The 25,849-nt window shown below is 53.2% G+C and overlaps 1 protein-coding gene across 1 annotated transcript; it reads left to right on the top strand.

Annotated features, from left to right (window-relative positions):
* Cdk18 (cyclin dependent kinase 18) lies at window positions 1-24,940 on the top strand. The gene is made up of 16 exons (XM_028764635.1): window positions 1-288; window positions 16,109-16,257; window positions 16,452-16,531; window positions 16,996-17,121; window positions 18,381-18,437; window positions 19,165-19,279; window positions 19,435-19,529; window positions 19,806-19,868; window positions 20,417-20,540; window positions 20,703-20,823; window positions 21,358-21,455; window positions 21,631-21,736; window positions 21,845-21,887; window positions 22,567-22,657; window positions 22,900-22,977; window positions 23,540-24,940. Exons 2-16 carry the CDS (start codon window positions 16,134-16,136, stop codon window positions 23,572-23,574), a joined length of 1,356 nt encoding a protein of 451 aa, XP_028620468.1. The 5' UTR covers window positions 1-288; window positions 16,109-16,133; the 3' UTR covers window positions 23,575-24,940.
* The last annotated feature ends 909 nt before the right edge of the window (window positions 24,941-25,849 follow it).

Raw genomic sequence — 25,849 nt, 5'->3', positions numbered from 1 at the left:
CCTCCTCCTCCTCCTCCTCTACCCACCTTCCTGCACCCCTCCCTTCTCCCTCCTCCCGCAGCTCAGGTTGCAGCTTCTTTGGGGGGGGGGGGACTGCTCACCTTTCCAGAGCTGGGAAGAGCCAGGGTCCCGAATAGGGACCCGGGCAGGGCGCGGGGCGTGGGGCAGGGCACCCAAGCCTGGCAGCGCGGCTGCGGAGGGCGGGAGCCGGCTCGCCACGACCGGGACACGCGCAGAGTCCGCGGCGGCGGCCGGAGAGGGGCACCGCGCCGGGCAAGCTGAGCAAAGGTAAGCTGGGCGGCCCTTAAAGGGGCCGTCTGCCTTTGCCCTGGAGATTGGGGCAAATTTCCCGAGCTGCCGTAGGCGATGGGCGCTCGGCAGGCGCGCTTGTGTTTGGGGGGTGGGGTGGGATGGGGGGTGAAGGATGCCCTGGGAAAGCCACTCCCAAGTTCCAGGTGCTGAGGCAGAACGCGTGCCCCGCGGGGACTCTGGATCCGGGACTCCCTTTGGCCCTGAGCTCCGTCGGAACCCTACAAAAGCAAAAGTTCCCTCCCAGGCACAAGCCAGACGCTCAGTGCCTTCCTTATGGGAAGGACAAGGGTCAGGAGTCCTGATAACGTAGGGACCCAGGAGAGTGTAGGGCCAGATCGCCACCTCGAAGGGCTTTCTGGGCTTTAGTGAACTTTCCAGCCCCACAAGCCGGTGGATGGTAGGCCAGAGACCTGGGGAAAACTGAGGACAGGTGAAGCCTGTCGCGTTGGCTACGTGGTGAATAGGGTCGCTAGGGACTGCGTCTTTCCTCTTGGGCTAAGTTCAGAGAAGCTGTGATCGTCCCCTCTTCATCAGCTGTGGACAGCGGTTGATTGCCTGTGGGAAAGGAGGATGGGTGGCTTGGTCTCAAACACATGGCTTGATTGCTATGTTTGGAAGACACAGGACTCTGAAAATGGGGTGGGTCGGAGTTCCCGTTCCACCCTGTTGGGGGACAGGCCCCTGCAGGCCTTGTGGTTGTTTTTCTGTACTGAGGGGTCAGCACCCCTCTAGGCCCCAGCGGCCTCATATGTCTCTTAAGCAGGGGTGGAATTGTGGGATAGAGGAAGTCCTCAGAACCTTCTGAGCCCTAGCTGCTGCTGCCTTCCTCTTTGCTAGCCCAGCTCGGCCTTCAGCAGCCTTCCCCAGCCTACCCAGCTGTGGTGTGTGGCCTGGGCCCTGTGGGTCGCAGACACAACCAGCTGGCCCCCACCGTATCAGACGTGAGACTCAATAGAGACACAAAGCACATAGTGAGGTGAGGTTGAGGTGCTGGGGGAGCCAAATCCTTGCATCTCAAGAACACTTGTCTTTATCACGCCTTGGGCCTTGGCTAGCTAGCTTCTGGGGTGTGGCCAACAGGCAGCTGTGACTGTGAGCTTGGGCAGCATCATGAAAGTCCCAGAAAGAGGCTCCCTCTGCCCCAGCTAAGCTCCTGTCTCCAATCTCTGCTGTGTGCCAAGCAAGGTGTCATAATAATGTCATGATAGCTCACGAGTGTTATTATCACTGTTTCACTAGCCAAGGAACAGACTGGGGGAGGGGCTGATGAGAGTGATGTAGAGGTGTGATCCAGTCTACTTCCATCTGACCCCAAGCCCATTCTCCAGCCCTGCTCTGCCTGTACTGGAATCCTCAGGAAGGATGGGGGTAGTTCTCTAAGTAATGAGACTCCCTAGGCAGAACCAGGCTTTACCGGAGGGGCAATAATCTGAGAAGCAAGTGGATTCCTAGTCTGGGACTGTGCAGGAAGGGGATAGGTGCCCTGAGATCCAGAGGGAACGGGGCTGTGTTTCTCTACGGACTATGTGTTCTCTGTTTGTTAACCTATTCTGCTCTCAGGGGAAGAAGCCCCACTTCGTAGGGAAAAGCCTGGCTCCGGTCCGGTCTTCTGACTCCTACCTCACTCCAGCCTCCTCTTCTGCTCCTCTTCCTCCTCTTCCTCCTCCGCCTCCCCTTCTTCCTCCTCCTCTCCTGATTCTTTCCTTCCCTAACTGAGTTTGGGACCTGAAGGGGAGAAAGGATGGCCAAACCTAAGCCGTTCCCGGAATCCTGTTTCTGTTGATTCAGTGGCTCCCAGCAAACTCTCAAACTTGCTCAGTGTGGAGCAAGAGCGTCTGCGTGGAGAGGAGCTTCTGGTAGGGACGGTTATTATTGTATAACACAGGGAAGCTGAGGTGATCGTGTGGTGGTAAGGATTGGGAAAGACGATGCTCTAGGGATGCCCCAGGGCTGACACGGGCAGAAGACCATGCAATGCTGTCAAGCCAAGGCCTTGGCTAGAAGTTTTGCCCCTTTGGGTTGGAGAGGAGGGTTCTGTATAAGAAATGAGTGGGGGCGGGTACAGGGGGACTGAATGGAAACGTGCCAGGAATGGTCAGCAGTCTGCTAGGTACTCGCCTTCTAGGTACCGATGGGTCAGGTAGGCACTGAGCTGCAGGACTTTGGCAGGACCCTGCCCTTGGGGTGGGAGGACCCTGCCCTTGGGGTGGGAGGACCCTTTCCTGGGACTTAATTATTTGCAGTCCTTGTTCTGCTCTGCTGTTCACCAGGGACTGGCTGGCGGAGTTCCAGACCTACCTGCTTAGCTCCACTCCCTTGGGAATAAGTCACATTTCTTTCCCGGGGTCATGTGTCCCCCAATAACCCTTTCTCTCTTCTTCTCTGGACCCTGCACCTTCACTCTCTAGGCATTTGCCGCTGATCTGGCACTTTCCCATCTCAGAGGGTAGGGACACACCAAGGTTAGCGCTGGCTCCTACTGCTGCATGTGCTCACATGCACACACACACACACACACAAGCTGTCAGCTGGCCAGAGGCCACGGATCACCTGTAGGGCCGGTGGCCAGGCCTGGCATGCACCAGCCTGTGGCAGAGCATCAGGAGGAAGGACAGAGGATGCGGGTCCATTTCAGCCTAGTCCTAGTCAGTCTCCTGGAGCCGTGTGCAGGATGTTACTGAGGCCCTGTCAGCTGAGGCGGTGGGATCAAGAGGCAGGATCTGAGGTTTGGCATTGAACTGAGAAGGGTCACAGAGCTGTCCGATAGCAGGCAGGACCATGGTAAGTCAGAACGCTCTGCCAGGGAAGACGCTGACCCAGACTTTGGAAAGAACCATGGTGATACATGCCATCTTTCTGGGTGTGTGTACACCCTGGATATAACATGTCCTCCTTTTGACACAGGGTCTCTCTACATAGCCCTGGTTGTCCTCAGACTCACTATGTAGAGCAGGCTGGCTTTGAACTCACAGAGATCCTCCTTGCCTCTGCCTCCCAAATGCTTGGAGACTAAAGGCATGTGCCACAATGCTGGGCTAACTTTAAGTGGGGAAAAAAGTATGTGAGTTTAGGCCAGAGATTGGTATCGTTAGATGTCTTCTTTATTATGCGCCATGGTTTGTTTTGCTTTTTTCTTTTCTTGAGACTGAGGCTCTTGCTGAGCCTGGAGCTCACCCTTTTGATCAGGCTAACTTGTCCTCAGATTCCCCTGTTTCTGCTGCCTACTAATGGGATTACAAGGCTGCACTGCTGTGCCTGGCTTTTCCATAGATGCTGGGGATTTGAACTCATGTCTTCTCCCCCTCTCCCAATAGCTGAAGTCTTTCCTGGAAATAAGCAAAGTAGAAAGAATAGCTCCAAAGAGGCTGGTTGATTTTCTCATTCACTATTTACATGCGTATGTATGTCTCCTGCTAGCTGTTGGTGGGGGCCGAGCTCAGTGTATAATCCTGCCCCTGCCACTCAATAGCTGGCTGCCTTTGGGTAAGCAATTTGCTCCCCACAAGCTTCAGCCTCCCAAATTTAAAATGGTTCATGTGGTTTTGAGGATTGCAGTGAGGTCATGTCTCCCATAGGCCTTAGCTTCTTGCCTTACCTGATGTCGTTGGGAGGGCCGATGGTGCATGGAGTTGCTGGGCCTGTACTTGAATCTTTTCTGACAGCAAGATCTCTGTAGTAGGAACAGAAGGGCTCCATCCCCCAGGGTCAGAGGACAGAGAACTGTCCTCTGACAGGGATGCCTCACTCTGTCTTATTGTCACAGGAAATTCTGAGACAGCTCCAGCGTGGTTTCTGCCCATTCACTTTACACCCACCACAGAACCTCTCTTTGACCTAACTGCTGTGTTGATGCCAGATACCCCATCTGAGCCGATTCTCTCATGAGGCCTCATCTCCAAGCAAAGCGGCCAGAGGGACATCCTCTGGTACCCAGTGGCTCTGATGTTGAAGCTCACTTCTGGTCTCAGTCCTGCCTGTCACTCTGAGGAGCCTTGGGCAGATAACAGTCTTTCTTTGTTTGATCTTCTTGCCTTGAGAAATAGAAGCATAGACCAGGGATTCCTAAACCCTGTCAAGCTCTCTGATGCCGCCATCCTTTGCTGGCAAGCTGTGTTGTGAGGCCCCAGAGGGTCCTTAGCCTTGCAAACCTCCAAACTTCATAGCCCAGACACCTCTCCCCACTGGGGTCTGGGTACCCAGTCCTTGCCATGGCTCAGAGGGGCAAAGCAAATCAAGGAGGCCTCACCCTCAAGTCAGGTTGGAGGAGAAAAATACTACCAAAGAAGTGGGCGCAGGATTCAAATGCTGCATAAATAACAGATACTGAGGGGCAGGGACTGAGTTATGGCCCCTTCCAAATCTCACCTGCTTTCTTGAATGGTCTTTGAACTAAGAATGGTTTTTATTTTTATTTCTTGAGTCAGGGTCTTATGTTCCCATGCTGGCCTGGAACTCATTATATAACCGAGGGTAACCTTGGAATTCTAGTCCTCTCTTCTCTTGGCATATGTCACCATTTACAGTTTATGTAGTACTGGGATTGAACCCAGGGCCTTGCATGCTTGGCAAGAACTCTGCCCACTGAACTATATCGCCAGGCCTTTTTTGGCTTTTCAAGAAGCCCTGCCTGACCTGGTACTTGCTGTGGAGACCAGGTTGGCCTCGAACCTGCGGCGATCCTCCAGTCTCTCATTGTAAAATTAAGATGTTAGTGTCTTTAAATCAAAGTTTTCTAGAACACAACACACTCCTTCCTTCACAAGGGTTGCGTCTCCTTCCGACAGGCCTGGGAAGAGTGGTTGGCCGACTTCTTACAGGAAAAGCTTGCTGACCCTTGCTCAAAGTAATCACGCCGTTCTCTGGGCCTTCTCTAAATCACTCTGGAATCTCAAGCTAAAAATATTCTTTATTTACAAAGAGGTATTGCTGCTCTCTTACTAGGTAAGCGGTAAGTGGTCATTATGGGGACGTTAGAAGACACAGATGGGAAGAAATGAAAACCGCCCACAACTCTAGAGCCCAGGTGACCACTGTTGGTGTTTTGAGCAATTGCCTGCTTTATATCTACCATGGTGGTGTTTATATGTACGTCAGGGTAGTGTCTGTACCCTGACGAGCAGCTTTCCCAGACTTTACCCAGCTGCCCTTTTCACTTGAAAATACCTCTCATGCTGGACTCAGGAGAGGCATTCAGTCAGTTCCTGGTAGAGAGCTGGCCCTGTGTGCTTGAGGCCCAGGGCTTAGACGGCCCAGAGCCTGTGGGTCTGAGAGTCACCAGCACGGGGGTTGTGGTTTCCACCCCAGGAGAGGATGAGATCACTCAGGATATCTGTTGTACAGGGGAAGAGCCAAGAGCCAGAAGGAACTTGGGGTGTGCCGCCTCAGGAGCAGGTGAGGAAGTGGGCTTACTAAATATGGGAGTGGGGGAGGAGGAGTGGAAGAGACCCAGGAGGTTGGGTTCTTATTGAGACCCAGCAGTTGAGTCTAAGGCACAAAGTGAGGGAGAGGCCTGGAGCTGGGCATGGGCTCGTGAGGCCAGTGAGCTGAAAGGAGCCCTCCAGGGGCCCGTGCCCTGGCTGCTGAGTGACACAGACAGGGATATTTAGAGAACAGGGGAAGAGCCAGGGCTGCCCAGAGTCTCTCCAGAGGAGGCATGGAGGAACAGGAAATGGGCCCAGGCCAGGGTGGTCACCTGGACCAGTGCCACCGAGGGGAGGCCATGTGGAGTTCAAGGAGAGAGGGTAGGGTAGTTACCCAAAGCCTGGGCTAGCCAGTGGAGCCTGTGGGGTTAGTGGGACTGGCAAGCCGTTGTTCCAGACTAGCCACTCTGATGGGAACAAGAGAGGTTAGTAAGGAGAGACCCCTCAGAATGTGGCTAGGGGTTAGTGTAGGCCGGGCTGGTGGGAGCGGAGAATAAAGCCAACTGTGGTTAAAAGAAGCAGGAAGTTCCCCTTATATACACACTCCCTGTTTGTGGGACTCTGAGGTCCCCTGGGACACTAGTGTTTAAAGGCCCTTTCCGTGCTAAAGTTAGGGATGGACACAAAGCGTGAGATGTGACGGGCTACCAAGGGACACTGAAGGGCACTGAACTTCATGTCTTCTGTTTATGTTTGTTGTGAAGGCAGTGGTGGTACTATCTGCAGAGCTGTTCTTTTAGAATTTAAAGAAAACTGCCGGGCGGTGGTGGCGCACGCCTTTAATCCCAGCACTTGGGAGGCAGAGGCAGGTGGATTTCTGAGTTCGAGAGTTTGAGGCTAGCCTGGTCTACAGAGTGAGTTCCAGGACAGCCAGAGCTACACAGAGAAACCCTGTCTCGAAAACAAACAAAAAAATTTAAAGAAAACTCCGGATAAGGTTGCAGAATTGAGATTTTTAAAAATAATTTTGTGTGCATGGTATTTTGCCTGCATGTATGTCTGTGCGGGTGTGTTAGGTCCCCAGAACTGGAGTTACAGTCAGATGTCAGCTGCCATGTGGGTGCTGGGAATTGAACCTGGGTCCTCTGGAAGAGCAGTCAGCGCTGTTAAACACTGAGCCACCTCTCCAGCTCCGAATTTAGGCTTTTTAAAAAAATCCTCTAATAAGAATTAGGTGTGTTTTGAGGACGCAGTGTGATGTTTTGTTACATGTATATGTCAAATAATGATTGAATCTGGGTATCAGCATTGCTTTGCAGTAGAAAAGCTTTGCAGAGTCTTTCCTAGCCAGCTCTAGTCTCTGTCCCGTGCACAACAGCAGGACTCACCTGTCCCAGTCTAACTCTGTCCCATTGACTCTTTTTTTCTCCTGCCATCCCCCTGCCTCAGCCCCTGCCACCCACCATTCTACTTCCCCCCTCCGTATGAGCAGCTTCCTGTTTGTCTCTGTGTCTAACTTACTCCGCTGATGCGTAATCACACCCACTCACATAGATGGCAAGATTTCCTTCTTAACAGTTGAATAGCATTCCCAATGTTAAAATTCGTCCCTGTGTCCCGGGCACGCGGCTGTCGCACTTCTTGGACGCAGAGAGTGCTGCTATGGTGTAGTGTCTCTTCAGACAGATTTTCCTCCCTTGGATGTATACACCCGAAACAAGATTTCGGGGTCACAGATTTGGGGAGTCTTCTGGGTGAGGTCAAAGAGGTCCTTTAAGGTGGACTGTCAAGAGGAACAGGAGAAGAAGAGAGCATTGAGTGGGAGCAGAGGCTGTGGGTGGTGGGGGCTAGACCTGCCCTGCTCCTGCTGGTGCTCCTGCTCCTCCTGCTCCTGCCCCTGCCCCTCCTCCTCCTGCTCTTCCTCCTGCTGCTGCTCCTCCTCCTCTTGCTCCTGCTCCTCCCACTTATGTTCCTGCTCCTCCTACCCCTGCTCCTACTCATGCTCCTGCTCCTCCCTCTCCTGCTTCTGCTCCTGCCCCTGTCCTTCCTCCTCCTGCTCCTTTTGTTCCTACTCCTGCCCTTGCCACTGCCCCGTCCCTGCTCCTGCCTGTGGTGTGATCATGTACTCCCTGCTTCTCAACGAAGTGGCACTTTAGTTGAGAGTCTGGGAGTGGGAAAGATTGAGGAAGGCCCTGTCAGCCCAGATGGAGAGTTTGTTCTGTCTACTAGGCCCAGAGCTGACAAAGGAGAGGGCACTATGTCCTATCTCTTCACCAGAAAACCCAGAATTTCCTTGATGATTACAGGCCTCTTAACCAACTACCCTCTCATCCCACTTCCCAAAGAAAAAGCTATTAGATTCTCTATGTGCAGAAATCCCTGAGCTCCAAGAAGCCAGAGGGTACAGAGTGGACATCAGGAGGGTTGGTGTACTATCCACATGGAGGGCCAGGAATGGGGTCTCAGGGAGCCAGGAGGGGCCATCTGTAGGGGTTGAAGCCAGGTCTGTGTCCAGTGGATCACCTGCCCTGGGAGCCTCTGGTATAATCTACCTGTAAGTGACAGGAGTCCAGGAAGTCCAGGACAGTGCCAGCCCCACCCCACAGCCCTGGAGACTTCCAGATGCATTTGCTTCTTTTCACCGCTCGCCCTCATTGGGACACTTCCACGTGTGACTTCCTGTGAGAATTTCTGCTGGCCAGGAAGCTGTCCCTTCTGCCCCACCCTCCCATCCCCACTGCCGCTGATGCAGATGAGGAGGGCTAGGGCATACTGGAGCCCTTGAGCCAGCCTTTGCATGTTCACAGATGGCTCTGGGCAGACCATGGTCGTGGAGGGATGTGATGGTAGACCCAGCCCTTGTCTGTGCATAGGCAAGCAAGGAAAGTGAAGAAGCAGACAGCTACTTCGCAGGTGTTCGGCCAGGTGTGCCACAATGGTATGGCCAGGGACACTATAGTCCCAGGCTGGTGATGTCAGGGGCACTGTGGGGAGAGGCCATACTCCACCTCTGGAGGATGAGTAGCTGGCTCTCCTCTGGTACCTGGTCTGCCTGTCACTGCAATCCAGTCCCCTTGTAAGCCAAAGAGAGTTGAGAAAGATAGTTCAGTGTTGGGGGGGGGCGGGGGATGTACAGCTTGTGCTAGAGTACCCAAGGAGAGAGCAGGGCCAGATCAATCCTCCTTTATCCACTGCAGCTGGCCCGGTCAAGGAGAAAAATAAAGCTAGAAATAGGTCCCCTGTTGCCTGAAAGAGATAGGAAAGGCACTAGCCCTTGACTACCCATGGCAGAAAGTCGTGGAGCTCCGTACAATCTTTGTCCTTGAGGAGTCTAAAATGTGTGTATATCTAGGAAGAAAGAAGCTTCAAGCTGTTATGAGTCAGTGGCTCACTGGGCTTCTCAGCCACCAAGTCTGGGCGCTGCTGAGTGTAAGGCAGTAGGAAAGACAATAACTAAGGCCCTGTTCCTGACCTGGAGGATAGCATGCCCAGTTCTGAGTGTCTGCAGGCTGCTCTGATGGCGGCAGGAGAGCGCCTCTCACTTTACTTGGGGGGACGGAGGTGTGCTTGTGTATACCTTCCCCAGGTGGCAGCACCAAGGGGGAACATGAGGAAGGACATTCCAGAAGGATGTTGTGTGCAGAGCAGTAGAGCGTGGGTGTGACAAGTACAGTTATCCGAATAGGACCCTTCGGGAAGGGCTGAGAGTGGACTCTCAAAGGACAAGAAGGCCGGGGATGGCAGCACACACACCTTTGATCCCAGCACTCAGGAGGCAGAGGCAGGAGGATCTCTGTGAGTTCAAAGTCAGCCTAGTCTACATAGTGAGCTTCACAACAACATAGAGAGACCCTGACTCAAAAACACTGAAAGAAAAGGGGGAAGAAGAGGAGACGGGATGCAGACACCAGTGGCCTGTGTACTGGACCCTGGAGTTTATGCTTCCTGTAAGGGCTGTACTCACTTGAGAGATTTCTAGCATGTCAGGGAGTCATGTTGGAAGCACACAGAGGTTGAGGATAGGTGCCCATCACAGTTGGATTAGAGGCTAGGCATTACCTCTGCTTACAGGCAAGACCAAGACATAGGGTGCCTCCAGGCTGTACTGCCAGTATGCTCTTTGACACCGATGGAGAACTTTGGTGAGTAAGGCTCACAGCATGTGGCTCTTACCATAGATCTTTCTGTCCATACTGAAATGCTGCACACCCTTGACCACTGGCCTACATCCCAGCACCAAAAGCAAACAAAAGATGCTACAAGGGCCCAGAGCCCAACACAGCCTCCTGACCTGGCTTACTGTAGATTTTGCCCAGCTTGGCCCCAGAAGGCCTTCTCCCGCTTCCTGCATTCCAGAATCTGTAGGAATGTCCTCTGAGTTCAGTCACTGTCCACAGCATCTGTTCTTTGGCAGTGTGACTTCAGGCCTGTCTGTCCTCCTCGGTTCTGGCCACCCTGAAGGCCCCAGGCCTATACAGCCTTTCTCGTCCAGCTGGGACAAGGTGTCGGTGAGGAGAGTTCTGGCGGCTGCTGTTGCCCCAGGCAGTAAGGGCAGCCAACTTCCCCATGCCTGATCCTCCAGCAGGGTCAGGTGGCGGGCAGAGGCTATCGGATCTGCCAGCTCCCAGAAGTACAGCTTTCCCTGAAGGTGAATGTGTTTGAGGCCCTGCTTATGACGTCTGCAAACTTGGTCAGCCGTTGCCTCTAGTTCTTTAAAATTCCCCCAAGGCACACAGTGCCTGAGATAGGGACGGGATAGGAAAGCAGAGGGTATCAGGAAATCCCCACTTGTGGGTCTGCCTTTGGCACTGAGGGTAAAACCCTCTTGGACTTCAGAAAGTGGGCATCCCCGAATTATATCCCTCAGCTTCTGGCTGCAGGCCAAAACTGATGCCAAGACAGTCCCCCTTCCCCAATGCCATTAATGGAGTAGGTGTTCACACAAGCCTGCTGTATGGTGCCAGCACAGTACAGGAATCACAGTGCCTTGGTGTGGGGACAAGTACTAAATCAGGTCCCACAAGAGCAGGGCATCCAGCTGTCCTGGGCCTGAAGTTGACAAAACTGAAGATCCAAGAGACCCAAAGTACATGCACAAAGCCCACTGGAGGCAGAGCCCAGTGCAGCATGACCAGTGGGATGGGAGGTCAGCCAGTCAGGTCCAAATCCTGACAGTGCTTGGTGCAGGCTGGGTAACTGCAGTCAAGTTCAGGTAGGAGGCCCCATGGTGCCTGGAAGGAGTTTGCTGAGTGGATTCTCAGGGCTGGCCTCTGAAGTTATGACGTGACAGCTGCCTTCCTAGTACCCTGTGTGTTCTGCCAACCTCCTCAGCTTCCATGTTCTCCAGGATATGGAAACTCAGGACATGGATAGACAATATCTGAGGTGGTCCTGGGCTTAGGGACAGCAGACCAGTGGGGAGAGGCACGGCTGTGTTGAAGCAGTACCAAGAGCCACCATGGGCTACATGTGCGAGGCCAACTCAGACTCAGAGATCATCTGATGTCAAAACTGACCCGGTCCCTCCAACTCCTGGTCTCTCCACCCTAACCCAACTAACCAGGACTCCTACACCCACCAGGGACTGCTTCTGACAGGCCGCATGTCCTTGACCACTTTCTTTCTTTCCTTCTTTCTTTTCTTTTTTTTTTAAAGAATTATTTATTTCATGTATATGAGTATACTGTAGACATGTAGTGTATGAAGACACTGGTGTGTCTTCAGACATACTGGAAGAGGGCATCAGATCCCATTACAGATGGTTGTGATCCACCATGTGGTTGCTGGGAATTGAACTGAGGACCTTTGGAAGAGCAGTCAGTGCTCTTAACCGCTGAACCATCTCTCCAGCCCCCTTGACCGCTTTCTTACCCTTACATAAAATCTACCCTCCCAGCAATTACTTCCCTCCTCCACTGCATCACGCCAGGTCCAGTCCTCTGTCTCTCACTTGGGTCTCTACAGGAGTAGCCTTTCGGGGCTGCTTGCCCACATACAGGTTGCATAGAGGTATCAGATTCCCTAGAACTGGAGTTGAGCTGCCATGTTGGTGCTGGGAATTGAACCCATGTCCTCTTGAAGAACAGCCAGTGCTCTAACCACTGAGCCATCTCTCCAGCCTCAGGGAGCTCTTTCTGATCACCCTGTTTAAACTCATACTTCTTCCAGTCTTCCTCCTTCCCACTGGATTCTCCTGTACTGGATTTGTTGGCATTTACAACCCTGCCCATTTTACTGGCTGTACATCCTTACCCCACCAAAAGGTTCAAGGCCAGGCTGGAGTGTGGCTCAGTGGCAGAATGCCTGCCTGCCTGTTGTTTGAGGTGCAAAGAAAGATCATTTGCAACCTAGGTCTCAGGGAGGGGACAGGACTGGGGAGGACCTCAGAAGTGGGGAGCGATGTGGTCCCTGTGATCTACTTGACACCTCGGAAATTGCCAACTCAATTTGAGCAGGCCTATTCCTTCTTCTTGTCTGTGGGTGCTAACTAAACTCTCCATAAACACCGCTTCCCTCCTCACTGGCTCCCGCTGGCCTCCGAGTCTGGCCTTTCTTGTGTTCTCACGGTGCACAGTGGCCTAGCAAAGCCTCTCTTTCTCTCGGGCCTAGCTCCTCCTCCCTTCCCCTGTGACACCCTTGTCTTTGGCACCAACAGGAAGTGCTGGCAGCTGGTCTGTGCCTAGGAGATCAGGAAGTTTTACCTGGGCAGGAGGTAGGAGGCAGGTTGGCTAGGGTCTGCTTACCCAGTCTACAGCTCTAGAGGGGCCTCTGCTGTGACCTCCCCCATGACACCCTGCTGGGTGGCACCCCTACACCACACTTCTCTTTCCCTGGCACCAGTTGCACGGGACAGACCCAGATGGCTCTTTGGCCTGGGGACAAAGGCCACACTGTGCCTGGCCCTGGGCGGGCCTCAGGCTGGGTCACACTGAGCCTTTCTGTCCCTTTCTGTTGGGGATGCGGGGCAGACAGCACCAAGGTGACAGGCCCTTTTCCTGTCTCCCTTCCCCCTCAGTTCCCAAATCTGAGGAGCTGATTCTCCTAAGGCAACAGTGACAGAGCATCTTGTATCAGAGCATCTTGTGTCTTGAGCTGGGGAACAACAAACCATTCACTGCCCCGAGTGCCCTGTCACACCCAAGACCCTATTGGGTTCAATGCCCTAATTGTCCCCAGCAGAGAGAAGTAGCCACTCTCTGCTCTGGTCACCATTCCTGCTGCCTGTGCTCATATCACCATCAGGAAGTCTATCCTTACGTCTAACCTCCATTCCTCATGCTGTAGTGACAGCCATTTCCTCTTGGCCGCTTCTCCAGCAGAGAGAACAGCTGGTTGCTATTGCTATGCAGTAGCCCTGCACACTTCTCAGGTCAAGCCTTGAGCCTAGAGCATGGGCTTTGTTCTGCATTTCCAGTTTTTTCTCTCTGTTCCGTCCTCCACTCTGTCCTAGACCAGCTATTGGCTCTTTGCTCCTAACTAAACCCTAGAGCAGATGGGATTTTGGCTTGGTCCTTGTCTTGAAGAAGTCATCCACCCGGAACAAAAGCCAGGGTGTAAATCATGGCAGCTACTGGGAGATCCCTGAGCCAGCAATCCATCAGAAAATCCCATAAGCCCACCATAGGATGACTGTAGGGAGAGTTGTTTTTTTTTGTTTTTTGTTTTGTTTTGTTTTGTTTGACAGCTCTGGTTCCTCCTGCTAGAGCTGAAGCCATGAGCAGCCAAGTGCATGTGTCCCCTGCACCCCTGCATCCCCTAGAATGGCCTTGGCTATGTGCCCCATGTCCCTTCAGCTGTGGACACACACACACACACACACACACACACACACACACACACCTTGTTCCTCTTGGCTTACTCCCAGAGCTTAGGAAGTATAAATGTGTGTTCTCTAGTCAGAGCAGATCCCCTTTTATGGGACTCCTGCCATGGTGTCTGCCTCGTTCCTGTATTCTCTGCAGGTCTGGGGGCCCCTCTCCTAACCCAGATGGCAATTTGGAAGGGTGAGCTGATAGCCCTCACCTGGACATCTGGACCCCAGATCCTGACGACCATGTCTCTACATGCCAGTTATTGTCTTAAAAATATATCTTCTGCTTTTCTTAGAGGGACAAGCCTGTAATCCTAGCACTGGAGAGATTGAGGCAGGAAGACTGGACATTCAAAGCTACCCAGGGCTATATCAAAATACCCATTGGAAAAAGAGAATGGGCTGGAACCATGGCTCAGTGGTCGAGGGTGCTTGCTGTACTTCCAGAGGATCTGAGTCCTCTGCCTAGCGCCCAGATCAGACATCTCACAGATGCCTGTAATTCCAACTCCAGAGGATCCACCTCCCTCTTCTGGCCCCCAGGAGTGCCTGCATACATGTGACATATACATATATACACAGGCGTATATACACAAATACACATAATTTTTTTTTTAAATCTTGATGGTGAGGAGAAGGTGTCATTTTCCTTGCCTACCATTTGCAAGGCCCTGGGTTTAATCCCAAGCACTATCCCAGGCCCCAGTTCCAGAAGCTGGTAGTTTGGATTTTTTTTTTTCTGATGTTTCTGGTCATCCCAAGCATTCAGCGTACCTGGACAACAATGGACATGTACTCAGAGTGATCAACATCCTCCAGCCTTGCTGGGAATGAGAGTGACCAGGCAGGGTATGACAAGTCTCCTTGTCACTGAGTCCATCTGTCCTATTACCTCTACAGAGCCTCCACTGGTCCTATCAGCTAGGTGCCACACACACGGGCATGTAGCAGGGTGGCTGTCTTCTGGGAGCCTTCTCCCAGAGTTCTGCAGAAAGTAGGCTGAGGATGTAAGAAGGAATGAAATTAGGAGGACTCCAGGGGGTACCCAGGTGGGCAAGTCAGGGAAGCTGGGAAGAGCCCTCAGCAGTGTGCCGTTATTAGCCTGAGTTCCTTGGGAACAGGGATCTTGTTTAGTTACTGTAACCTAGTGTCCAGCACCATGCTGTATTCAGGAGATGCTCTACCAGAGGTGTGCTAAACTGACTTGGACTACACGCTGCTCAGCAGAGGAGAGCTCAGCTGGCAGCGCAGACCAGAGCCTTCTGCTTGGAAAGCCACAGGCCTGGTCAAGAGAGCCTGAGGGCCCAGCTCAGTTGTGGTAGGGGCAGCCAGGAGTGTAGAGTGCCAGGGAGCGGACCTTTTCAAGGCTCACATAGGATGGAGGATATGATCGTTAAGCAAAGCAAACATGTTACTGACCCATAATCCTTTAAACCAGGAGGATTCAGGAGGGGCCTGGTTGCCTTGGCAACTGGGTGCTAGCCAGCCGCAGGCCTGAGCATCTTCCAGAAGTGGGTTATAAGTAGGCCCAGGGAGGAGTTCATATGGCCCCTTCCAAACAGGGTTAGCCTTCCTGATGCCTTCCTGGCCAGATGGAGAGGTAAAAGGGTTATGTAGCCCCTGGTTCCTGCAGCCCCACTGTAGGTGAAGGCATTGTGGGGCCCACCAGGATGGAGATATGGCTGTGAACGAGAGCCTATGAAGCTGGTGGAGGGTGAGCCTATAGGAAGAGCATGGTGGTCCATGCCTTTAATCCCAGCATTCAGGAGGCTGAGGCAAGTGGATCTCTGTTGAGTTCAAACTCAGCCTGGCCTATATAATGAGTTCCAAGCCAGGCAGAGATCACAGTGAGACTATCTCAGAGTAGCGATGGAGGAGAGGGAGAGGGAAGGATAAAGAGAGAGAGGGCAGAATGAACTGCCCACCTGTGGAAAGCAGCGTTAACATTTGTGGTGCCATCTGGAAGAGGCCAGCATGCAGAGGGCCATAGGACAAGGCAGCTCCCGCCCCACTGTATCCTCAGCCCAGGGAACCCAGGCCTGCTCAGAGGACTGAGGTGATGGAGGATCTAACAGCACAGGTTTCCCCTTTCCTGGGCTGGCTGAGTTCCCCACACAGCCCCTGACTTGCACACTGCATCTGGAGCAGAGGTGGAGCTGGGCCATGCATTTACTGTCCTTTGATCTCCTTCCTAAGGAACCAGGATGAGCCAGAGAGGAACAATCTGGTATCAGTAAAAGGGATCATGGAGTTTGAAACCTGTTGACAGGTGGCTGGCAGCCACCAGCCAGTGAGGCTCCTTCAGAAAGACCAGATGGCCTGAGGGTCATGAAGTTCTGCTATCCTGCCCCAGAGATCTCTAGACCCCCTGGCTCCGGCAGGAGGCTGAGTGTCTGGAGTGGCCTCCTGCACACCTGTAGCTATAGCCATGGATGCTGTGCTGGCAGGGGAGGGAATATTCATGGTCAGAAGATAGCTGAGAGTCACTGGAGAGAGATACAGGGTTAGATCCTGCACTCATGGAGCTGTAGTTCTGGTCAGGGTAACCTAAACATGCCATGTGCAGAGCCTGGCTCCCACGGATCCAGACTGTCCACATCGCCTTGTTCTCTCCTCCCTGTCCCAGGACCCACCTTGGACCCCTGCTGATCATGAACAAGATGAAGAACTTCAAGCGAAGGCTTTCCCTGTCCGTGCCCCGCCCAGAGACCATCGAGGAGTCGTTGGCTGAGTTCACTGAGCAGTTTAACCAGCTCCACACGCAGAGGAATGAGGGTGAGGGTCAGGCCACCGAGCTCTCTTCACCAGACTCCCCGTGACCCCTGCTGACTAGCTGACGTTAGGGAGAAGGGGTGGGGTGCTCTGGGCTGCTGACAGACTGTGGAGTGGGAGGTAGGGACTGACACTTGTCTCATTCAGACATGCCACTCAGTCCTGTGGGCTGTAACCAGGCATGTTCTCCCCCACAGATGGCAAGGATGAGCCTGGGCAGCTGTCTCCTGGCATGCAGTATCAACAACGGCAGAGCCAGCGCCGATTCTCCATGGAGGTGAGGGTGCCCCTTCCAGGCTCCACAGGTCAGGCGCGTCCACAGCAGTGTACCTCGCAGGGTGGCTCCTGTAGAGCCTGCCACTGAGGGCTCCAACTGGTGCAGCTTATTGTGGGGTTCTGTGAGAATATATGCCAAGTGCTAAACCATTCTTGGTTAAACAATTGACTGTTTTTATATCCCACATACCCGTGCCCAGTATAGAAAAAAAAATGTGCTTGCAAAATTACATTGTCTATGACCGCATGAGATTTATGTTCTACTGTGGCACAGAGATGGGAAGGAACCCACTAAAGGTCACACAGTAACTTTTGCAGGTTCACAAATGTATGCCCTTCAGGTAGTTGTGAGTCTGAGGTCACAGCCTGTGGCTTGGCCTTCCCTATATGGACAGATAGATCCAGAATGAGAGGCAAGGGCCCTCTGAGGCCAACATGATGTTCCCATCCCATCTGCCACCTCAGGACCTCAACAAGAGGCTCTCCCTGCCCATGGATATCCGCTTGCCCCAGGAATTCCTGCAGAAGCTACAGCTGGAGAACCCAGGGCTGCCCAAGCCTCTTACCCGCATGTCCCGCCGTGCCTCCCTGGTGAGTCCAAGAGTGTGAGACACTGGGTAGAGCACTCTTGGCTTTCTTCATCCCAGCTGAAGCCTACAGTGGTTTCCAGAAAGATTCCTATGCCTCTGGCGCCACCTGCTGGCCCCCGAGATTTTAATAAATGGTCTTTCTAAGTCAACGACACACCTCTGTATGGAATCAAGTAGCCCTCAAGTCCCTTGGGAGCCCCAGGGTATTCCCAGTTAAAAACAATAAGCCAGTGCTGTGACTCATATCTGTACTCCAAGCATTCCTTGGGAGGCTGTTGCAGGAGTGTCAAGAATCCAAGGCTTGGGCTTCGTAGTTCCAGGCCAGCCTAGGGTACACTGTAAGACTCTGTCTCAAACACACAAAACAAAACCAGGAGTATCTGAATAGGGTTCAGGTTGTGTTTCACTATGCAGAGATGTGGTTCGAGATTCTTCCTGGCCTCTCCATCGTGAGCGTGTGCTTGGTCACCCCGGAATAGCCACTGTGTACGTCTACAAGGTCACTAATGGGAACAAGGTCTAAAGAACAACTGGACTTCCTTACCAGTAGTCTCTGATGGAGAGACAGGCAGTCACTACTGTGTGTCCAGCGCCTTGGAGAACACTGATTAAGGAAACATCTTCCTGGCTAATGAGAAAAAAAAACAACACACACCTCCCCAAAGGGGTGAAAACCCTCAGCTATGGTCATCTATTCCTGCTAGAAGGCCACACGGATATTATATAGCACACATATGTTATGTAATGCTTAATAAAAAAGTCAGAAGACCTCCAAAATAAAACAATGAACAAAAAGCCAACTACAAAGAAACAAACGAAAGACTCGTGGGCCACCCCCCGCCCCCAGCTTCTAGAAGCCTCTCCTGCAAGTGGGTCTATCTTATTACGAAGTGCCCTGTCCTGAGCTAGAGGACTGAACTGATGACTAGGGAACTGGGCTCTGAAGTAGACTCCCACATAGTAGAGAGTGACAGGCCAGCTCATGAGGAGCTAACCTAAGCAAGAGAGCCCGGCAGGCAGCGAGGTGGGCAGCAGGCAGGCTGGGCAGCTCAGCCTCACATCTCCAACTCACAGAGGAAGGGCTCCCCATTTCCAGAGGAACAAGGATGAAGAGAGAGGAGAAAAAGAGGGGTTTGAAGCTTGCTTGAGCCATTAGCCTTGGTTCCTCTCTGTATGACGGGGGCGTCTCACTTCCTTCACACTGACTAGGAAAGTCTGCTGGGGCTTTGAATCTCACAGTCTCCTGTGTCTCCTTCCCAGTCAGATATCGGCTTTGGGAAACTGGAAACATACGTGAAACTGGACAAACTGGGGGAGGTAAGAGACTGACGTTGCTCTCTCTGGGGAGCAGGTAGGATGGTTTTGATTCTGTTCTGCCCCCCATGGCTCCTGGTCCATGAAGTCACGCTATCCTGGCCAAGCAGCTCTGGCCTCCAGAGCTGTTGTTATATGCCCTATGCCCTGTTCTTGAACAAATCCTTGAGGACAGAGGTCTCTATACATAATCTCATCTTTCTTCCCCCTTTCAAGTAGTCATGGTTTGGCTTTGAATCCTGTTTCTTCCACTTGCTGGCTCCATGACTTTAGCATGTGGCCATGGCCTCTCTTCATGACTCAGTTTCATTCTGGGGTACCAGAGGAAACTTGTGTACGGTTCCTAGTGCCTGGCACACAGAAAGGACACTGTCATTAAACGGCTTCAGCGTCACTGTGTCAGGCTTTGTGGTCTGGAGAGGGTATAGGTTTATGAGGGGGAAGAGTGCCCTGTCTCTCAAGGGCTACCTTACCACAATCTAAGAACAAGGCAGGGTTATACTAACAGAGAGAGGCGGCAGCATGGGAACAGAGGAACAAATGGGCAGTCCGTTCCAGCCGGGGACTCGATAGGGATGCTTCAAGAAAAAGCAGACTTTGGAGCAAACAGAATTTGAACAGAGGGAGTAGGGCACGCAGCTTGAATCCTAGCCCAAGCAGAAAGGAGTGAGGCTGGGAGGGAGAGTGTGAGCAGGATGATCTGGGGCTGACCAGGGATGCCCTGTCCCAGGGTACCTATGCCACCGTCTTCAAGGGACGCAGCAAGCTGACAGAAAATCTTGTGGCCCTGAAGGAAATCCGGCTGGAACATGAGGAAGGGGCGCCCTGCACTGCTATTCGAGAGGGTACAATGTCCGGGTCTGCACCCTGGTCCTCTGGGACAAGGGGTTCAGCAACCTGCACCTGGTGGGAGCCTGGGTGGTGGACCATTTTTGGCTCCAGGAAGGGATAGTGGGAGGTACTGGTGAGCCTGGGGACCCAGGTGGTCCTGTCTCCCCAGTGTCTCTGCTGAAGGACCTGAAACACGCCAATATTGTGACCCTGCATGACCTCATTCACACAGATCGGTCCCTCACCCTGGTGTTTGAGTACCTGGTGAGCTGGACTGGGGCTGGTGGCCTCTTCCCCTGTGGGTGGGTGAAGTGAGATGGGGGAGAGAGGGAGTGAGGGAGTGGGAGGGATGGGGCAAGGAAAGGACCCCAAGCCTTTGTTTGCCAATTAAATTCTCATGCGGAAGTAGTCCAAGGGTTCAGAGCCAGGGCCTCGTGCCGCCAGCAGGCATGGGCCCACACCGGATGGGGCCTCCTTTCAGCCTGAGCCTGAACCACCAGCCAGGCAGAGGACAGGACTGAACCTGTCTGTCTGTTCTAGGACAGTGACCTGAAACAGTATCTAGACCACTGTGGAAACCTCATGAACATGCACAATGTCAAGGTGAGGGCCTGTAGAGACCTTTCCATGGCAGCCATCTGTCCTAAAGCCCAGCTTGGGACACTCCCCTTGTCAGCGGCTGCTGAGGTCCCTCAGAGCTTCAAATGCGGGGAGGAGGAAAGGGTCGGTCTAGAAGCCATTCTGAGCACCAGACTTATCGTCCTCTTCTGTCCAGCTATGGATACAGACCCCTCTCTAACTCTGAATACCAAGCATGAGTTTATCTGCCAGAGTGAAGAAAGGCTTCTGAGAAGCTAGGAGGGTGGATGGCCAGTCCTGGTGACTAAGACCCAAGCACATACATCCCCACCCACGGGACTCTTGCTTACTCTGCTCTCTCACTTCATGTCTGAGGGACTGCTCTGGCCTCCTCACACTCCTCTCCATCCCTGAACTCTCCCCCATATGTGATTCTCTGTTGCCTCCAGGGTGGGCAGCAGAATCAAGGACTTGTTCTGCTCCCCATTCCTCTCCAGCCTGAGACAGAGGGATAGGATCTCCCACATGGGACCTAATCCCACTAGGCTTCTCATGTCTCCTCTCTTCTCCAGATTTTCATGTTCCAGCTGCTCCGGGGCCTGGCCTACTGCCACCGCCGCAAGATCCTGCACCGGGACCTGAAGCCCCAGAACCTGCTCATCAATGAGAGGGGCGAGCTGAAGCTGGCTGACTTTGGTGAGGCTGATGCCAGGGTCAGGGTAAGGTTGGCAGGTGGGTCTGACCCGCCCTCCCCCTGGGGTGCACAGCCTCCTCAGCGTGTAGGGATTCTGGGGGATGTCTGAGTATGTGACCCTTCAGGACCCTTTAGCGGAGGTTTAGTGACATGTCTGTTCCTAGGCCTGGCCCGGGCCAAATCAGTGCCTACCAAGACCTATTCCAATGAGGTAGTGACCCTCTGGTACAGGCCCCCGGATGTGCTGCTGGGATCCACAGAGTACTCCACCCCCATTGACATGTGGTGAGTCAGCTGCAGACAGGAGTAACCGAGGCTGCCCGCACCCTTAGACTTCACTTCTCCATGCCGTACTGCTGTTAGCAAATTAAGTCTGAACTGTATCAGGTTCTCCGAGATTATAGAGCCTCTAATGCTATACGTCTGAGATGGTTCCCAAGGGGTGGGAGTGGGAATTACCAGAAGGTAGATGGATGGATAGAGGGTAGATGGATGAATCTTCCCCTGGAGCATCCTGGAACGAGCATACTATTTTATTGTTAAAATGTACAATTTGATGTAAAAGGAAAACCAGCTCAACTTTAAAGCCAGCACAGGTGCCTGGCCAAGCCCAAGGCTCCCTCAGAGACTGTGAGTATTGAGTCTCTCTTCCTGCCTTAGCAGAGTAAGGGCTTAGGCCTTACAAAGAGGGTCTGTAGTGGGAGTTGGGTTGGTTTTATAAGCCTTTCAAGTCCAGATGTGATCATTGGATCCCTCACACAGTAGCCTTAGGAGGCCTGCCTGTGCTTCCTTGTCTCACTGTTGCCCTTGCTTCCGCAGGGGCGTGGGCTGCATCCTCTATGAGATGGCCACCGGCAAGCCTCTCTTCCCAGGCTCTACTGTCAAGGAGGAGTTGCACCTCATCTTCCGGCTCCTGGGTTAGTTTCTTTCCGTACTCTCCACCTCGCCGCCAGGGGGCGCCAGAACTCTGCCCACCCAGGAGCACCGAGGCCTGGTCAGGGTGGGGGCTAGCTTTGACTACCCTTTGCTGTCTTCTTTAATGTTGCACCCTTGCCTCAGCCCTTCACTTCTTACCTGGTCCTATGTCTTCAGGGACACCTACAGAAGAGTCGTGGCCGGGTGTGATGTCCATCTCTGAGTTTCGAGCCTACAACTTCCCCCGGTACCTGCCACAACCACTTCTCAGCCATGCCCCCAGGTAGTCTCCCCTGCCAGGCCCCTTGCTCCCCACTGTGATCTCCCTCCCAGAGGTTTGGGTCCCCAGCCTGCCCCTGGCTGTGCCCGTGCCAGCGCCTCCTCCTTGCAGGTTGGACACTGAAGGCATCAACCTCCTGACCAGCCTCCTCCTGGTGAGTTTCCTCCCGTCCTACCCTGGGAGCAACAACTAAAGAAAGCCATGGTAGTTGAGACACCATCTGCGACTCCAAAGCACTAGTTTCTGTGCTTGGCACCCAAGACCTGGTTGGGCATTTCCAGGGGACAGAAGGCTCAGTATTCTTTTGTTTGTTTGTTTGTTTGTTTGGGGTGTTTTGTTTTGTTTTTCAAGACAGGGTTTCTCTGTGTAGCCCTGGCTGTCCTGGAACTCACTGTGTAGACCAGGCTGGCCTTGAACTCAGAAATCCGCCTGTCTCTGCCTCCCAAGTGCTGGGATTAAAGGCGTGCACCACCACTGCCTGGCTAAGGCTCAGTTTTCTTAACTTTGTATCAGATATTAGTTTATCCCTTACAAGATGCTGGGGATGACGCAGTGCCTACTTGGAGCAAGCACTCGATAAAGGGCAGTTAGTGGTGCCGTCTACTAATAGACTGATACTCGGGGGAGGGTAGACTCTCAAATCTGTTCAGCCCAAGATGCAGTCACTCTCCCAGGAAGCTCTGGTGTCTAAACCTTGGTGTCCTAAGGCCTGAGACTGCCTGGTTTGGGTCAGATGGGAGCTTCTTCCGCTTCAGCCATCTAACTTAGCACAGGAGTCCCATTTTCTAGAAGGTTCTCCAGAAGGGCCCAAGAGCCTACCCTGTGCCTTTCAGTATGAATCCAAGAATCGAATGTCAGCAGAGGCGGCCCTAAATCACCCCTACTTCCAGTCTCTGGGAGAACGAGTACACCAGCTCGATGACAGTAAGTGTCTGAGAGGTCAGCCAGTATGGGTGGGAGCTATAGCAGAGGCTTGGGTTTGGCTGGATGTCCTGGGCACATGGCTCCCTTCACTGTTCTCATTTGGAGCTAAGGGGGTGGATCCCACTAGAGATGGTAGATCTTCCCGGGCAAGTCTTGACTGGGGGGGTGCCTTGGCTCTGTGGGGTTGGTAGGTATTGGTGTGTGGTTCCACCCAGGCCTCCCCATCCTCTTCTCTTGCCTAGCTGCCTCCATCTTCTCCCTGAAGGAGATCCAGCTCCAAAAGGACCCAGGCTATCGTGGCCTGGCCTTCCAGCACCCAGGTAGGGCCACATGCTCCACCCCTCATCCCATACCCTTTGCAAGAAACAGCCAACTAGACTACCTTTCCCCAGTGGAGACTCTTCTTTGAGAAAGAAATGGGCCCAGAGTGTGCCCTCGGGATAGGAAGTCAACACCCCCTCCCCACATAGACCTTCTGGGAGGTTCCTCCCTCATCGAGTCCCACCCAGATGGAACACTGCCTTTCACAGTAGTTCTGGCAAGGGCATGCCATGTCCCTGGTGTGCTCTCCGTGAAGACCCTGAGCTCCTGGCCAGTCCAGACTTTGTCCCTAGCATAACAGTTCCAATGCATTGTCTCGTGTAGTCTTTAAAACACACTGTGGGGCTGGCTGTGTGGTTAGCACCACACATGTTCTCCACTTCAGTGAACCTGAGGCCCCTAGAGGGGAAGTCACAATTCCACGAAGCTCACAAGCCACAGAGATGAGACCTGAACTCAAGTGCATGCCCTTGCCCACTGGATCATGGCATGTGAAGGACAGGTGTCCCTTCAATCCCGTTCCCATTCCTCTATTGTTTCCTGGCTCCCTCCATTCTCCAGGGCGAGGGAAGAGCCGGCGGCAGAGCATCTTCTGAGCTACACCTACCCTGCTGCACCTTGAGGGATGAGAGGCCGCACGGAACATGAATTCAGGAAGTATGGGGCCTGTGTGGCCATCAGAGGGCTGAACAATGAATGCCTGTGGCCAGTCTGGAGGACCACTCGGCAGCCCTGTTGGTAGCATTTGCTTCCTTCCCTTGCTTGCCACACAGCTCTGTGATGGCCTCTACCTGGACACCATTCCCCTTGTCACCTAACGTGGGATGGGGCATGAACTGCTTCCCTGAGAGGAAGTGAGGGTCGAGGAGGGTCCTGGGACCCTTTCTCAGTAGAAGTGCAGGAGAATGTGGGGCCTGGCTCTGCCAGCTTGACAAACCCCCTTCTTATTCCTTGGACCCTCACTTCATCTTCCTCCCCTCTGAGAACAAGGAATATGACACCTTACCTGGGAGCCTGGAATTGTGCCCGCGTGTGTACTGAGCCCACCCAAAGGCAGACATCCCTAGAGCATCAAAAAAGTAGTACCTCCTCTTGTCACCACCTCCAGGATGCTATTGTCCCTTCCTTGCCAGAAGCCCTGTACCCTCTGGCTTGAACCAAGGCTAGAAAGCACCAGCATGCTGCCTGTTTCCAACTGCATCCTGAAGTGGTCTGGTACTCCAAGATGTACTCCTGCTGCCTCAGCCATCCCCCTGCCCATCCCCCAGTCTGGAAAGGGTTGCCTTAAATTGGCAGGTGGCGGAGTGTGCCCTGCCCTTGGAACTCGGACCTAGCACCTATGTCCCTCTTCCCAAAGCCACTCCTATGGGTGTTATCATCCCTGAGGGCTGATAAGTCAACCCTGTCTCAGGGTCCTGAGGCTGGCACCCAGATATGCAAGGTCACCCTGACACTGGTACCAGGGTAACCTTGGTTCTTTAGGGCTGGTGCAGCCTCTCTCCCACCCCCCACCTCCTTCCCAGTCCTGTCCTCCTGACCCTGGCACCGGCCTCCACAGAGAGGGTGGGAAGGGCATCGGCACCACAGTCCAAGCTGGAGAGAGGTGAGATTACAGCAGGTTTGATCCTGAGAGCCTCATCCTACATCCCTAGAGAAGGCACCCTTCCTCTGTACTCCTCCCCAACATTTTGGCTGAACTTGAAGGGCAAAGGCCAAGGGGAGGTCAAGCTCCATGCCTATCCTAACCCCTGGGAGCCTGGGTTCTCCCTAACCCCCTTTCCCACTGACTGTGAATGTCATGACTCAGAGCAAAGACAGAGAATATATTTAATTCATGTTGTACAAAAAGCAGTGAGTAGTCTCATTCAGAAAAGGGGACTGATAGGACAATGCCAGAGACAGAAGACTGACGACTCTGGGTGTCTGGGCTTGCTGAGACGTACATACAACCCACTAAAGAGAGTCTGGTCTCTGCACATCTCTGCACTGGCCTTGGGCCAGGGCTGGAGGATTCTAGTACCCTCCGTGCTATATTTGAGGTCATATCAACTCTGGTAAAGGGTACCCAGGGTCATGGGTGAAACAGAAAATGCTTGGGCATCTGTGTTCTGTGTCCTGCCGTTGGTCCAGGGTGTGCCTGTGGTGACCAAGGAGGAGAGCCCAGAGAGAATCCTGAGGAGGGGCCTGGGCTCTGGCCTCCATGGATCATTCTGGTTTGCCAAAACCACATGGCTTCTTGGCTTCTTGGGATTGGAGGGTCACAGAGATACAAAGAGGGCTGGGCCAGGTTTAGTGATGTACACCTTTAATCTCAGCACTAAGGAAGCAGAAACCAGTGGGGAGATCAATCTCTCTCTCTCTCTCTCTCTCTCTCTCTCTCTCTCTCTCTCTCTCTGTGTGTGTGTGTGTGTGTGCATGTGTCTGTCTTCTATTTGTCTCTGTATGTTTGTCATCTCTGTATCTGTCTGTCTGTCTGTCTGTCTGTCTGTCTGTCTCTTTCTGGGGGTGGCGGTGAGCAGGGGCAGGGATAAGTTGTAAGTTGTAAGTCAGTATTAAAGTGGCCATGGCCAGAGCGGTGGCGAGCACAGACCTGACTAGTCCTCACTCTCCTGCTGCTGTCCTCCGAGGACCTCCCCATATCTGTCTGTACCTCCAGCCACACAACTCTTGGAGTGCTGAGAATCCAGTTGTTTTCCAATTCACTGCTCAAATTTGTTCCAAGACCATACAGGATGCCAAGCCCTAAGGCACGCCACCTGGCCTTACCTGTTCTGTGGCCTGGTACTTAAGGGCATTCCTGCTTCCTCGACAAAGCATGGAAGCTGGAGTGAGCCAGGGCTTGGTCCTTGGCCTCGCATCGTTTCCCACACG

Source organism: Grammomys surdaster, unplaced genomic scaffold (genome assembly GCF_004785775.1).
Source record: "Grammomys surdaster isolate TR1022 unplaced genomic scaffold, NIH_TR_1.0 145, whole genome shotgun sequence".
NCBI classification, from domain to species: domain Eukaryota; kingdom Metazoa; phylum Chordata; class Mammalia; order Rodentia; family Muridae; genus Grammomys; species Grammomys surdaster.
The sequence above is the reverse complement of the archived record's forward strand: the minus strand, read 5'-3'. Positions and strand labels throughout refer to the sequence as shown.